The sequence below is a fragment of the Toxotes jaculatrix genome, chromosome 11, assembly GCF_017976425.1.
Source record: "Toxotes jaculatrix isolate fToxJac2 chromosome 11, fToxJac2.pri, whole genome shotgun sequence".
Classification (NCBI taxonomy): Eukaryota; Metazoa; Chordata; class Actinopteri; family Toxotidae; genus Toxotes; species Toxotes jaculatrix.
The window spans coordinates 940001-953493 of NC_054404.1; the positions used below are offsets into that span (position 1 = coordinate 940001).

A 13493-nucleotide genomic window follows, 5' to 3' on the forward strand; every position below is an offset into this window, starting at 1 on the left:
ACAGGCGATGCCGTGTGTGTGTCCGTCACGGAGCAGAGAGATGGTCTGCACGGTGAAGGTGTCCCACACACACACGTAGGGATCCTTCCCCACCTGACCCGTCGCCACCAGGGAGCGCTCAGGGTGCAACGCCAGGCTGGGGAGGGAAGAGGGGAGGAGAGGGGAGGACAATGAAGTGGTGGGGGAGGATGGAGAGAGGTTAAACAGACAGAGAGAACAGACTTTAGAATAATATTGAAATCCTCCATGTGATTGGTTAGCATTTCCGACCAATCAGATTCAGATCCTTTACTGAAGTAAAAGTGCTGCTATCACAACATCAAACACTTCGTCACAAGTGAAAGTCCTGAAAAATCCTGTTTACGTAGGAAAAGTGTTCAAATGTATTTAAAGTAAAAGTTGAAATAAACAAAGCCTGATTGAAAAATGGAATAAAACTGGATGTTGTTAACTTATGAAGGATGAAACGAGATGTATCATAAATAAATGAGAGGAAAAACAAAACATAAACTTTAATTTCATAACATACACTTATTATAACATACACCCCCCTGCCCCCCCCTTCACCCCCTTCCTCCCCCTCTCCATCCCCCCATTCATCTCCCAGGGTCAGTGTGTGTTCTCCTTTACACAGAGACTGCTATAAATACACTCACTGCTTATTGGCTTCATTATCAACAACAACAACAACACACACACACACACACACACACACACACACACACACACACACACACACACACACACACACACAGTCTCCTCTCTGCTCTGTTGATGGTGTAATGATCCCTGGTGCTTGAAGTGTGTAAGTGTGTGTGTGTGGTGTGTGGTGTGTGGTGTGTGTGTGTGGTGTGTGGTGTGTGGTGTGTGTGTGTGCGTGTGTGTGTGTGTGTGTGTGTGTGTGTGTGTGTGTGTGTGTGTGCGTGTGTGTGGCTGCAGTGACCTTGGCTTGTCTCTCAGTGAGAACCAGCTCTGACGTTAACAGATCTTTGTCTGTCCTTAAATCCTCCTCAGTCTCATGTTGGACAGACAGAGACGGAAAGTAAAAGAGAAAAGTCACAGCAAAGTGTACTGTGTGTGTGTGTGTGTGTGTGAGTGTGTGTGTGTGTGTGTGTGTGTGTGTGTGTGTGTGTGTGTGAGTGTGTGTGTGTGTGTGTGTGTGTGTGTGTGTGTCGTCAGGAAAGGTCAGTGTTGTTGGCAGACGTGTGTAAACCATGTAGAGGCTGCGCAGGAAATAATAGGAGAATAAAACACAACAGAAATAGAACAGAGCTCCATTGATCTCAGGGAGGCTGTCTGCACACACACACACACACACACACACACACACACACACACACACACACACACACACACACACACACACACACACACACACACACACACACACACACACACACACACACACACACACACCCTTCCACAACCTGTCTGCTCTTCCACCTGCCAGCCAATGAGCCTGCTAGCTGCTATGGTTGCCATGACTACCACATCGCCAAGGGCACAGGAGCTGAGGACTGAGCACAACAGCTGTAGAGTCAAGGTCAAACATCACAAAACACACACACACACACCTGAAAACACCTGGTACACAGATGGTCTCTTTGTGTCTCATTGTTCATTCACTTCATTTGTCTGATGCTTTTCTTTTTTAGACTTAAACATCTGATCTCATCTTTACATCGTTGTGTAGATTGTTATTGATTCATATATTTATTATTACCAATATAGGTTTCTACATTTTTCCACTAACAAGGAGAAAATGTTCCATGACAACATGAGGAACGTGTGGTTAATGAACAGAGGAGGATCCTGTGCAGCCTGAGAAATCATTAAAATCACAAACTTCTCTTAATAACAGGAAACAGCTGATGTTCTTCATCATGGCGGCAGCAGCACACGTCTGTAGTTATTTAACCAGATGGACCAAGGATGAATCACACTAATCAATCAGCTGCTGCCGTTTCCACGTCGGCTGAACGGGATCGTTTTTTATTTTTGCTTTTGATGGAGAACAGTAGAACCCTCAGTGAAGAAAAGGTTCTGTTTAGAACCACAGAATGGTTCTTCAGATTGACACTGAAAACCCTTTCTGAAACCGCCATGATCACGTGTTTCACCCTGACCACAGGGAACAGTGGGCTCTGATTGGCTGGAGGGTGTGTGTTATAATCACATAACACACGGTTAAATGAATCCACACAGGTGGAAGGTTACAGGAGTCCATCGAAGTCACGGATCAACACACCAACAACATCCCCAGAGCCAAGGTGCTGACAGACGGGCGCACCTGTCCTGTGCTTTAACCTGCTGACACACCTGTTTCCTTCATTCAGCAGGTAAAGGAAAGGTAATGAGCTCCACACTGACTCAGAAGCACTGCTGCAACACGAAGCGTCCAATCAAACACGAGCTTTAACTTCACCTTCAGACAAACACAGGTAACATTTAATCAGCGTGAGACAAAACATGAGCAAACAGAGTAAAGTGTTTGTGTTTGTCTTGTTTGTTTGTTTGTTGCAGTGTGAACTGACACACTGCTGATGCTGATGTGGCTCCTGCATCAGTTTCATCTGGTTTCAGCCTGAATTTTTGATATTTTTATCCCTTCCCTGTTCATCCTACCTCTCCTCCTCCTCCCTCCTCTGAGTCTACCACCTCCTCCTCCTCCTTTCTCCTCCTCTTCCCTGCACTTTTCTCATTTCTCCTGTTTTTACTTTGGGTCAAATCACCAGCTGCTGAAACTACACGAGCCAGGGGTCTCCCAGTCAGCACACACACGCACACGCACGCGCACGCGCACGCGCACGCACGCACGCACACACGCACACACACACACACACACACACACACACACACATGCTCAGCTATAAATCGAATCCTGCGCCGTAGGTACCTGTGGCAGGACTCCCGTTAATCCCTGAAGCTACTATGAATCCAGCTTGGTACATTTTGTGTCACCGTCACAGCTACACACCATAGCAGCACATTTGCTGCTGAAAGACAGCGGCCACTGTTTGCATGACCACCAGAGGGCCGTAAGGAACTGACTACACAGGGTGTGAAAGCTCTTGAACCAAGGACAGATGCTGTGGTTTCTCTGGTGACGGTCTCTCCATCATAAACGTCTGAAAGTGCTGCCACATATTTTCCGAAAATTCAAGCACTTTTCCTGAATCACAGGTTAACGTGACGGCACGACCGAGCGACGAATCGTCTGAGTGAAAACTGTTTCCTGCTGCTGTCAGCGGGGAGATCTGACTGAGAGCACGCAGTCTGGGAAACATTCATCTAAGGAGTTAATTAGAAATGCACACACACACACACACACACACTTACTTTAATAGTGCCAATTAAACTGGAATGAGCACACAACCTCCGATGAATATTGTAAATGCCATATGAATAATAAATTAACCAGCTCTGTGTGTGTGTGTGAATAAAAACGACCCTCTCTACCTTCCCCCCTTTTATTTTTCATCCTTCCATCATCAGTCCAGAGTCACAGAAGCCACACGCTGTGACCTCTGACCTCCTCAGTGCTACATGCTACTGTAGCTGATGAGGCTAATTCTGTCTCAGTGGCAGCTTCATTAACACCAGACATGCAGCCGTGAATAAAATCAGTGTAGGTGATTTTATTTATAGCAGATGGTGAAATCAGGGCAGCTTCTATAAATAAGCCAGAGGATCTCCTCCTCCTGTGTGTGTGTGTGTGTGTGTGTGTGTGTGTGTGTGTGTGTAATACAACAACACCTTGTTTTCCTCACTCGTCCTTGTAGAAGCACAGGAGAGTCTGTTGTATCTGACGGCGTCTTGACTTTCCTGCTCCTCTCCTGCTGTTATGAACAGTTTTCATCCAAATATCCAACCGATTCATTTCAAAGATGAAAAACACTCAGACCTTTTCATGTTAATGTGGGTTTATAGAGTTCACTGAGCTCAGAATCTGCTTCTTTCCAAAAACTCCACACAGAGTAAAACAGATTTTGTCCCTTTCACGTTTCTGTCTCAGGTCACAGCCAGAAAAATGAATTTTATCACTGTCACTGGTTGAATTCCTTCATTGTGTTTTCATGAGACTGTTCTCACCACAGCACTGATCAGCTGCTGAATTCTCAAGTCTCAAAACAAGTCAAGCTTTGGTCATATCAGATGAGTCCAAGTCCAGTCTGAGGCAAGTCTCTCACAAGTCCAGTATCAGGTCTACAACTCTGGGAGCACTGGTTTGATTTAACCATTACACTGTTCCCTGCTCTGAGCTCATCCAGCTGAAGGGAGCGGGGCAGCATTGGATTCACTGGTACATCTCAGCTTTTTTATTAGAAATTCTCTGTTTTGTCAGTGAGATAAACACAAACTGTCAAACTATAGTCCATCAGAACTGCTCAGCTCCAGTTTCAGCTCCGAGAATCTGACTGTGGCTTTAAGGCAAACGAAGCAGCGAGCTGCTCGGAACAAAGCCATCCAACAGGAAACCGTCCTGTTTTCTGGCAGTGAGGAGGAATCATCGACGGAAGCTGCTGTGTGGACAAACTCCTGTGGAAATATTGCTTTTTACAGTTGCCTAGAAAGTTGCTGCGGGGTATCTGCTGCCTCCAGAGACAAACGGATAAGAAGTCTAATAACCTCCTGTGAGGAAAGAACATTTTCCTAAAATAACATCGACAGATTCTTTTCTTTTAAAGGCTTGATAAGTTCAGGCTCTCTCTCAGTGTCTATTGCTCGTTCTCCTTACAATAAGTAGCTTAAATCCAGTTTCCAGAGAGTGACATCACTGCCTGAGGGGTTTGCGTGTGTGTCTGAGTAAAATCTGTGTGTAGGAAAATTGTGTGCTTTAGTGTGTTCGAGTGCCAGCAGATCGTGGGAACATTCGTGGCTGTGGGGCAGATTGGCGGTGGGATGCTGGACTGCTAATTTCTTAGTCATCATCTTAATGAAGACCGCTGAGCTGTGAATCCACAGAGCCACCAGGCCTGTGCTGCTCGCTGCTGCCATTAACAAACTCTGTCAAATGAAAGAAAGCATGTGTCTGAAATAAACAAGGCTTCTAGGAACTAATTCCTCCTTTTCTGCAAAGTCTGAATGAGATATAAGACCAGGCTCAACACAGTTAGTCCTGAGCCCTGGAGTGTCCTTCTCATGTGAAACTGAAACATACAGTTTGAAAACTCTTCTGATGAACCATGAATCCATAAATCTTTATGTCATTAGTCCAAGCAGCACCTGCCCTTTCTTTGTTGCCACCACTGTGGTGCCCTTGAGCAAGGCCCTTAATCCTGACTGCTCCAGTGGAGCTGCTCCGTGGCTGCAGACACCGTAATGATGGATGGAGAGGACCAGTCTCACAGGGTGTTTGTCCTCCATCAGCCACATGAGGCAGCAAAGAGCCTGTTACAGAAACAAACCTGGACAAACTTCACAAATGTGAGACTTGTGCTTCATCAGTGGATGAAGACTAACTTCCCGCCCTGACAAAGAGCAGTGCTCAACAGGAGGCATCCAAACCAGGACGAGACTGTGTTCACTTCCCAAAAATGGACAGAACTTTAGACATAATTCAGCAAATGTCTCCTTTTGAGTCAGCTACAGAAAAGTTAACGCACGGCCTGCTAAGACTCAACCAAACAACATCACAACTTAACTTCAGCTCCCGCAACATCCTTCAGCCTGAAACAAGCCTGCAGCGTCGTCCTGCTGCCAGTGAACGCATCGCTGACCGCTCGGCCTCCTCTCTGGCTGCGAGCCGAGCCGCTAACAGCGCTAACAACAGTAACGCTAGCTCCCTTCCTCATCAGCTTAGCCAGTTAGCATAGCATATTCCCCTGGTGAGAAGGAAATGAGCTACGCTTCAGAGGACTCACACACACACAGACACACGATGCCTGTGGTGTCCCTGCTGGTCAGCCTCAGCTCTGTGTTAGTGTTTCTGGGAGAACTGGTTGGTTTGTGTGTTTGCTGCTGCTGCTGCTGCTGCTGCTGATGATGATGATGGTGATGGTGATGATGATGATGATGATGATGATGGTGATGGTGATGATGATGATGATGATGATGATGATGATGAGCCTGCAGGTCACACTGACAGCCTCTCTGTGTTAATGGATGCATGAAGTCCAACACTCCCTCAACCAGCAGTAACATTTATCACTTGATTTACACGACAGGAAAAAACCGGCCGGTGACTGAAGAAATGCATTTACTGTGTTCATTATATTCTTTATGCTATAGCTTCAATAATCCATCCATACGTATGTGAGAATACACACACACATACCACGTGTGTAGGTGTGTTACCTGTAAATGTGTGTGCACGTGTTTCCACTGCATTGTGTCTCTCAGGTAATCTGAATGCCAACACAGAAACCAGCAGGTATTCAACTCTTCACAGCTGGAAACACAAACAGCAACACAATCTAATTTAAAGCAGCTCTGATCAATATTTACATGAATAACAATGATGCAGGTGAATTATAATTTCCAGAGAAACATCTGTACACAGCCTCTGTCCTCGACCTGCTGAGCAGCAAACAGCAGACTCAGTCCGAGCAGCTGGTGGAGACCAAACACTGACTCTCTGAAGCCTAAAGAGGTTTTTCTACTCTAACAGGAAGAAGATGTAAGATCTGATCCATCACTGACCTGAACAACAGCCCCAGCTCATCAGCCCCACTTCCTCTGCCTGCCTGCCCCTCAGCTGCTGAGCTGTTAGACGACTGGTTTATTTTATGCAGTGAAGCAGAAATAGCATGAAAACTACACAACACACCCAGTAAGGTCCTTTGCTTTGGTTTAGTTATTCCTCTGTGTGTGTGTGTGTGTGTGTGTGTGTGTGTGTGTGTGTGTGTGTGTGTGTGTGTTGGTCGGTCAGGTTCTGCCTGCAGGCGACCAACAGGAAGTGGGACAGGAGAGGAAAGAAAGGAGAAACAGAGGACGACAGAAAGAGAAAGAGAGAAAGAGAGAGAGGGAGGGAGGGAGAGACAGTTCATCCTCATTCATCACCCTGAATGTGAGACAATGACATGAACATAACCTGTGTGTGTGTGTGTGTGTGTGTGTGTGTGTGTGTTTCATTCAGAAACAGAATCATTCAGTGTTTGAAAGACAAACACAGGATCGTATTTTTGAAAGTGTGATAAATGCACTGTCCTCTCTACACACACACATGCACACACGCACGCACGCACACACACACACAGCTCTCTGTGGACAATGTGATTTTACCCACCATATGTATGTGACGTGTAAAACTCCAGCGTCTGTATGTCTTCCCTGACACTCCTCTGTACGGGACATGACCTTATTGTTTTTCCAGCACAGTCTCACAGCAGGAGTCTGTTTCTGCAGCTGCTAACACAACCTGCTGTATACGAGTCTCCAAATAAATACGTGTTAATGTGAGGTTAGTTCCTTCACTGAGAACTGTTGACAATGTCACATTCAGAGAAACAAAGTGTGTGTGGGGAGGAGGACAGGGTGGACGGAGACACGGGAGACTCCTGTCTGTGCCTGTTCATTTTAACCCAAACCACACTGTTTAAAGGGATCTGAAAGGATTTGGATTCAGTTCTGGATTTGATGAAATGTCGTTGAACTTTGACCTGAGTTTCCATCTTCCATGAAGGGAATTTACTTCAGACCGGTTCTGAACTGAAACAAACACAAAACCAGGTCCAGGAGCCAGAGAGAAGTTCTCACTGGAGCGACGTTACCCACAAACTGAAGAGAGCAGATGTGAATGGAGCTGGAACCGTGAGCTCTGCACAGCAGCATCCAGTCGTAATAATTGCTGCTATTCATCGGCAGCGAGGAGCATAAAGGCTGATCCCCCCCCCGGGAGGCTTCAGCCATGAAAGAGCCGATGAAAGAGAAAGACGTCCCGCTCTCTCTCTTTCAGAAAAACTCTACATGGATTTAATGCGTCAACATGGAGCCTGCAATTACTGAAGAAATCCATCAGGCACAGAGAGAGAACGGGAGCAGTTATGATTCAGAGAGTTTCTACTCTCTGAAACAAAAAACTCAAAATATTATTTCTCATCCTAAAAATCCACATTTTATTGGATCACTGTGTTTTTAATGCTTTGACCCAATAAAACTATAAATCAGCAGCACTGCCACCACATTCCACCCGTTCATTCAGAAATCCTCTCACACTCGTTCATGTCAAAGTGGGAAACTTGGTTCCAGCTTTTCAGATGCAACGTTCGTAGGTTCATTCATTCATTCGTCTTTATGACGCTTGATCCTTCAGGGTCGCGGGGAGCTGGAGCCTATCCCCCTGGGTGCTGTGACCTTTGACCTCCTCACTTGTGGTATCACAGGTGTCCTGTCACTCTCAGTGTGTGTGAGTCAGCCCGGACCACAGGAGGAGGCAGAGAGCGGCCGCAGTGCAGCACACACCAGGTTCAACCCTCAGATCAAAACGGACGTCTGCGATTCACCAGAGACACAGAGTGTCCAATAAAGTTAAAATTCATTAAGAGCAGCTCTTCAGTCCTGTTTCTGCTGCTTCCACACATTTCAGTCTGAGAGGATCCTGATAACTCTGCTCTGATAACTGTGGAAATCAGTGTTTAGAGATTTTAAGCCACAAGCTGATCCTGTTCTTCAGTGTTAGTTTGATCCATAATGTCAACGCATTCAGGAAAATACTGTGAGAGAAAAGTCGTCCTCAGAGGACAGAGGCCACAGAAACACAACACTTGTCGTAGTTAATCTACAGCTCTGGGTTTGGATCGAGACCAAAACTGGTCGGGATCCATGTCTCTTGGAAAAATCGTGACAGGAACTCACTAATCTGTAATCACCAAATCCGACGCAGCGACAGATTCATGGTTTGAACCTGAGGTCACGTCCTGTGAGACTCACGTCCTGTGAGACTCACGGTGAGACCTTCAGTGGTCTCAGTGCCGGTCAAACCCAGAGAGCCGGGACCAGAACTCGTTGGCAGGTTTCCTCTGCCACAGCTCGGCCGTGGTGCCAGCAGTGATGAAAAGGCCGATGCATCAGACTGGACCAGTGACAGTGACATTTCCTGCAGCCAGTGCTAACCCACATTCAGCTGGTCCTGGGTCTGTTCTCACTCTTCTTTTTAAACATTAGCTTGGATACACAGCTCACCTGTCCACAGGTGAAATAAACACTCCTGAAGCTCATAAACAGGCTGCACCTCTCAGTGATCTCTGAGAACGTGGCTATTCAACAGGTTACAGACTTATCAGCCCGCGTGTCAAACTCACATGACTCAGTGCGTGAAAACAGATGTTCTTCATGCACAATACACACAGTCAGTGTAGGAAGCGTTTGAAGGCAAACGATCAGAGCCACAGCAGAGAGGCAGACGCCACTCACCATGATGGACTGACTGAAGGTTTAACAGCTGATTCAGGACGTGCAGCTCCAGGTGCAGCTGTGAACCTGCAGTCGGCTGTGAGGGATAATTTGGCACAAACACAAATTTAACACTCCTATCAGAGAGCATGGCCGGCTGAGGCAGCATCCAGCTTTTCAATTAGAGTCACACACACACACACACACACCACACACACACACACACACACAGTACTGCAGGCTGCAGCCTGCTGTATAAACTGTCGCCTGCTGCTCTGATGACTCATAGACTGTTTAGTGTCGGTGAATACACCAGGTGTGTGTAGTGTGTGGTGTGTGTGTGTGGTGTGTGTGTGTAGAGTGTTTATATACAACCAAAGGTTTTGCCCAACGCAGCAGCTGAATCTGAATCTGAACCAATGACATGGACGTTTGTCATAATTTGAATTTCCTGTACAATTTAAAATCCTTGCTCTGTAACTAAACATCAACGAGCGCCTGAACCTGTGAGGAGCTCAGTGTACGAACAAACCGTCAAAGCGAAGCGACCGTGCTGAATCAGCAGCTGATGAAGAGCTCTGCCGTCAGCTCGTCTCCTCATCGTCAGACTCACAGAGACATCACAATCACGATCTGACCGCTCTGTAAAGAACAAGCTGCTGAGCCTTTAACCGAGCGTTTACACCGAACTGGACCTGAACCCTGGACCAGAAATAGACTCAGAGGCTCGAGAAGCAAACACCTGTGAACTGCAGGTGAACTACTCTGAAGAGTAACGGATGTTCATCAAACTAACCGCCTCATTTAAAAGCACTAACAGTTCATTCTGTCTGACATTTATCTCCTGTTACAGATCAATGATCCTTCATCTGGAGTGGTCTCTGAGTCCACCTGAGGACTCTCAGTCCAGTGTCCCTCTCTTTTAGCTCAGTGTTTGGTCTCCACCAGCTGCTCAGCAGGTGGAAGACAGAGGCTGAAGCAAGAAGCCGAATAAAAACCGAGCTGAGACTCAGAGTAAAGCTCCGTGAAGACGAACAGAACTCGAACACAATGAGAGGACAGGAGACTTGTTCCAGAACAGAATCTCCGTTATATCATTCTCAGATTATCCCAGATTAAAGGTTCTGGATGTTTGTGAACTGAACAAATGTGGAATTAGTTCATGCAGATCCACAAACTGAGCCCACAGCGTTTTCAGGGTTCATCTCTGTGTGAAATGTTTCCTACTGTCAGATCTCTAAACCTGTCAGTTCCATTTTCTCTCTGAGCTGTTTCCTCTGCCAACAGGAGGAGTTCACCTGAACTCGTCTCAGCTGAACCTCCAGGTTTGATCAGGTGACGAAACACTGTGATATTATTACATCACATGTTATTACACACACACACACACACACACACACATCTGTGACACATCTGTGAGGAAACAGATTTAAGTTTAAAATGTTTAAAATGTAAAAATTACACATAAATACAGACGTGACTTTCAGACATTTCACGTTTTTGGATCATGTGAAGACGTCACAGTGCAGTTTCACTTCCTCACTCATTCACTCATTCACTGCAGCCTATAGCACAAAGCAGTGTGAGCATCATGGACTCCTGAGGCCACAGCACAGAGCCTGCACCTCACACTCACAGTTCAGACAAACAAAAAGCCACTGGAGGGTAAATCTGGTCTCATTCTACGTTTCATGTATGAAAACATGCCAGAGTCATCCCGCTCTGAAACAGCTGCTGTGATGTGGACCAGACTCACTGACGTGTTTCACATGTCGTACGACAGGGCTCAGGGTGAACTGTGGGAAGCAGCGAGCGCTCTCAGCTGAATTTAAACTTTTAAAAACCAGTCTTTGTTCAGACAGCAGTGATTTCAGATGTTTTGTGGAGCAGCACAGACTGATTCTGTTCACGTTTTAGCTTCAGTCGAAGTAGAGGATAAACCAAAGTGTGTGGGAGAGATAAAACCCACCACAGCTTCTAAAAAACATCTCATCCCAAACCAAACAGAGGCAAAACGTCCAGATGAGTAAGACAAGTGGACGAGTTGCCTCGAGACAGAATCTGACAAAACACGTCACTGTATAAAACTATTTACGCGTCAGATCCTAACACACATCGAACCACAAACATTCCTCTGCCATGATATGAACAAACAAACACCAGCTTCGTTTGAGACTGTCAGTCCTCGGTCTGCAGGAGACACTGAGAATTTTTATGATTACAAACTGTCAGTGATGAACACATGAATCTACTCTGGCCCTTTAAGATGAACGTGTTACTGAGGCTCAAACACAATCATTAGTTTGACAGCACCTGGAGGTGTGTCTGGGAAACAGGTGAGTTCAGGTGTTAACCTTCAGGTGAACTGACTGGTACAGACCCAGGTGCTGCAGCGTCTTACCTGATGATGTCATCGTTGTGTCCCAGGTAGAACCTCTGGCTGTGCTCTCTGGTGTTGTAAACCACGCCGACCCCGGCCACGAAGTACACCACCTCCTTCCCGGCCGTGTAGTACAGGTTATTCCGGCACTGGTGGCCCCGGTAACCATAGACCCAGTCCAGTCTGAGCCGGCAGCCCGGGGCGCTCCGGTCCGACATGTTCACTCATCTGAGGGGACACCGTGTCCGCCGCCGCCGCCGCCGCTTCTATTGGGTCAGGACCCTCCAGACCAGACCAGCAGATTTATGAATCAGTTCACTGATGAGCTGTAAATAACCTGACGACTGTTGATTCTTCTCTTCGGTTTATCCTGATGGTTTTTGTTCAGCTCTGCTCTGAGTCACTGTGCAGAGTTTTAAAGGTTAACGAGTAAAGAAACGAGAAAGAGAGAAGGATGCCAAATATATCGACCAATTGATCGATTATCATGATTTTAAATCTTTCATCAAAGACACTGCTGGAAATCAGTTTGACCCCTGAAGCAGAGGGAGGCTGAGTAACTGATGGAAAGCTGCTGTTTAATAATCCGTTAATCATCAGTTAATAATCAGTTCACCTCATTTCACGTCATGTCACTTTAATTCTGAAGTCAAAGGTGAAATAGAGAAACTTCAGGTGGAACCGTTCTGGTTCTGGTTCCTGTGATGTTCCTTATCATATGATCAGGGTTTTATTTCCTCGTGCTCGTCTCCTCCTCACCTGCTGATTTTATCTCCTGTGATTTTAGTGTAATTTCCTTTAATTTTCCTGAACTGACGGTGTTTATGGTTCTCTGAGGAGAGTTCAGAGCGTTCCCATCACGCCTCTCCTGCGGTTTATTTTTCCATCAGACGCGCTCTGAGCCTCAGACTGGAACATTTTCTGTTCCACTCCATCTACAGACACCGGGATTTTTCTTCTTCTGAGTTTTCAAAAAGGAAATAAAATAAAGAAGAAACAGAAACAGACGAGAAAAATGATCCTAACGCGTCTGGAAAAGTTCTCGTCGTGTCCAAAAAGCCAAAGACACAGAGACACTGCAGAAATAAATAATAATAATGAAAAAAAAAACAGCAAATGAACAAACGACTGATGGGGGATTCTGCTCCTGGAAAATATAATCCCTCCTCACACTAATCCTCGACCTCGGAACCAGCCATAGTTTCTACAGCGCGCCTGGTTTTTTCTCCTGCGTCCCGGAAAAACGCGCCGCACCGGAGGAGACGGAGCCGCGGCTCAGCGAACCATTCACAACCCGCCTGAGTAAAATCCACCAGGGTCCGGGGGACAGGATGTGTAATAATCCAGTTTCACAAAATAAAAGAAGCGGATTATTTCCACCGTGAAATGATCGGGCAGTTCCGGACAGAGCCTCAGAGAGAGAGCGACAGAGAGCGACGAAAACAAATGTTTAATCCCCGCAGATGATCCAGCTTCAGCGGGCAGAGGAAGGGAGAAGCCCCGGGTTCACACCGCAGCATCCCGGCCGGATGACGGGAGAGGAAAGTCCTGATTCCCGGCAGGAGGAGAGCATCCTCCCGCTGCAGCCGAGTCCGTCCACCCACAGAGAGACAGACAGACAGGCAGGTGCACGGACAGACAGACAGACTCAGCTGGGCAGTAAACCGGACTCCAGACGCCTAACGCAGACCCTCCCTGAGCGCCGAGTCTCCTCACAGTGATGTTTTCTGGCTGGTTTCGGACTGACACCAGTCAGCAGCATCAAGAACCACAGCAGGTC

The 13493-nt window shown here is 46.6% G+C and overlaps 1 protein-coding gene across 6 annotated transcripts in view; it reads right to left on the reverse strand.

Annotated features, from left to right (window-relative positions):
* Positions 1–11931, reverse strand: part of LOC121189541 (echinoderm microtubule-associated protein-like 6) — a 44961-nt gene extending 33030 nt beyond the window's left edge. For all 6 annotated transcript variants that reach the window (XM_041049751.1, XM_041049750.1, XM_041049754.1 and 3 more), the window contains exons 1-2: positions 11735–11931; positions 1–136 (exon numbers count right to left, since the gene is read on the reverse strand). The exon at positions 1–136 is cut by the window's left edge and continues 24 nt beyond it. In XM_041049751.1, the coding sequence (XP_040905685.1) occupies positions 1–136; positions 11735–11931 (333 nt within the window). The remainder of the gene's footprint in view (positions 137–11734) is intronic.
* Between the last annotated feature and the right edge of the window lie 1562 nt (positions 11932–13493).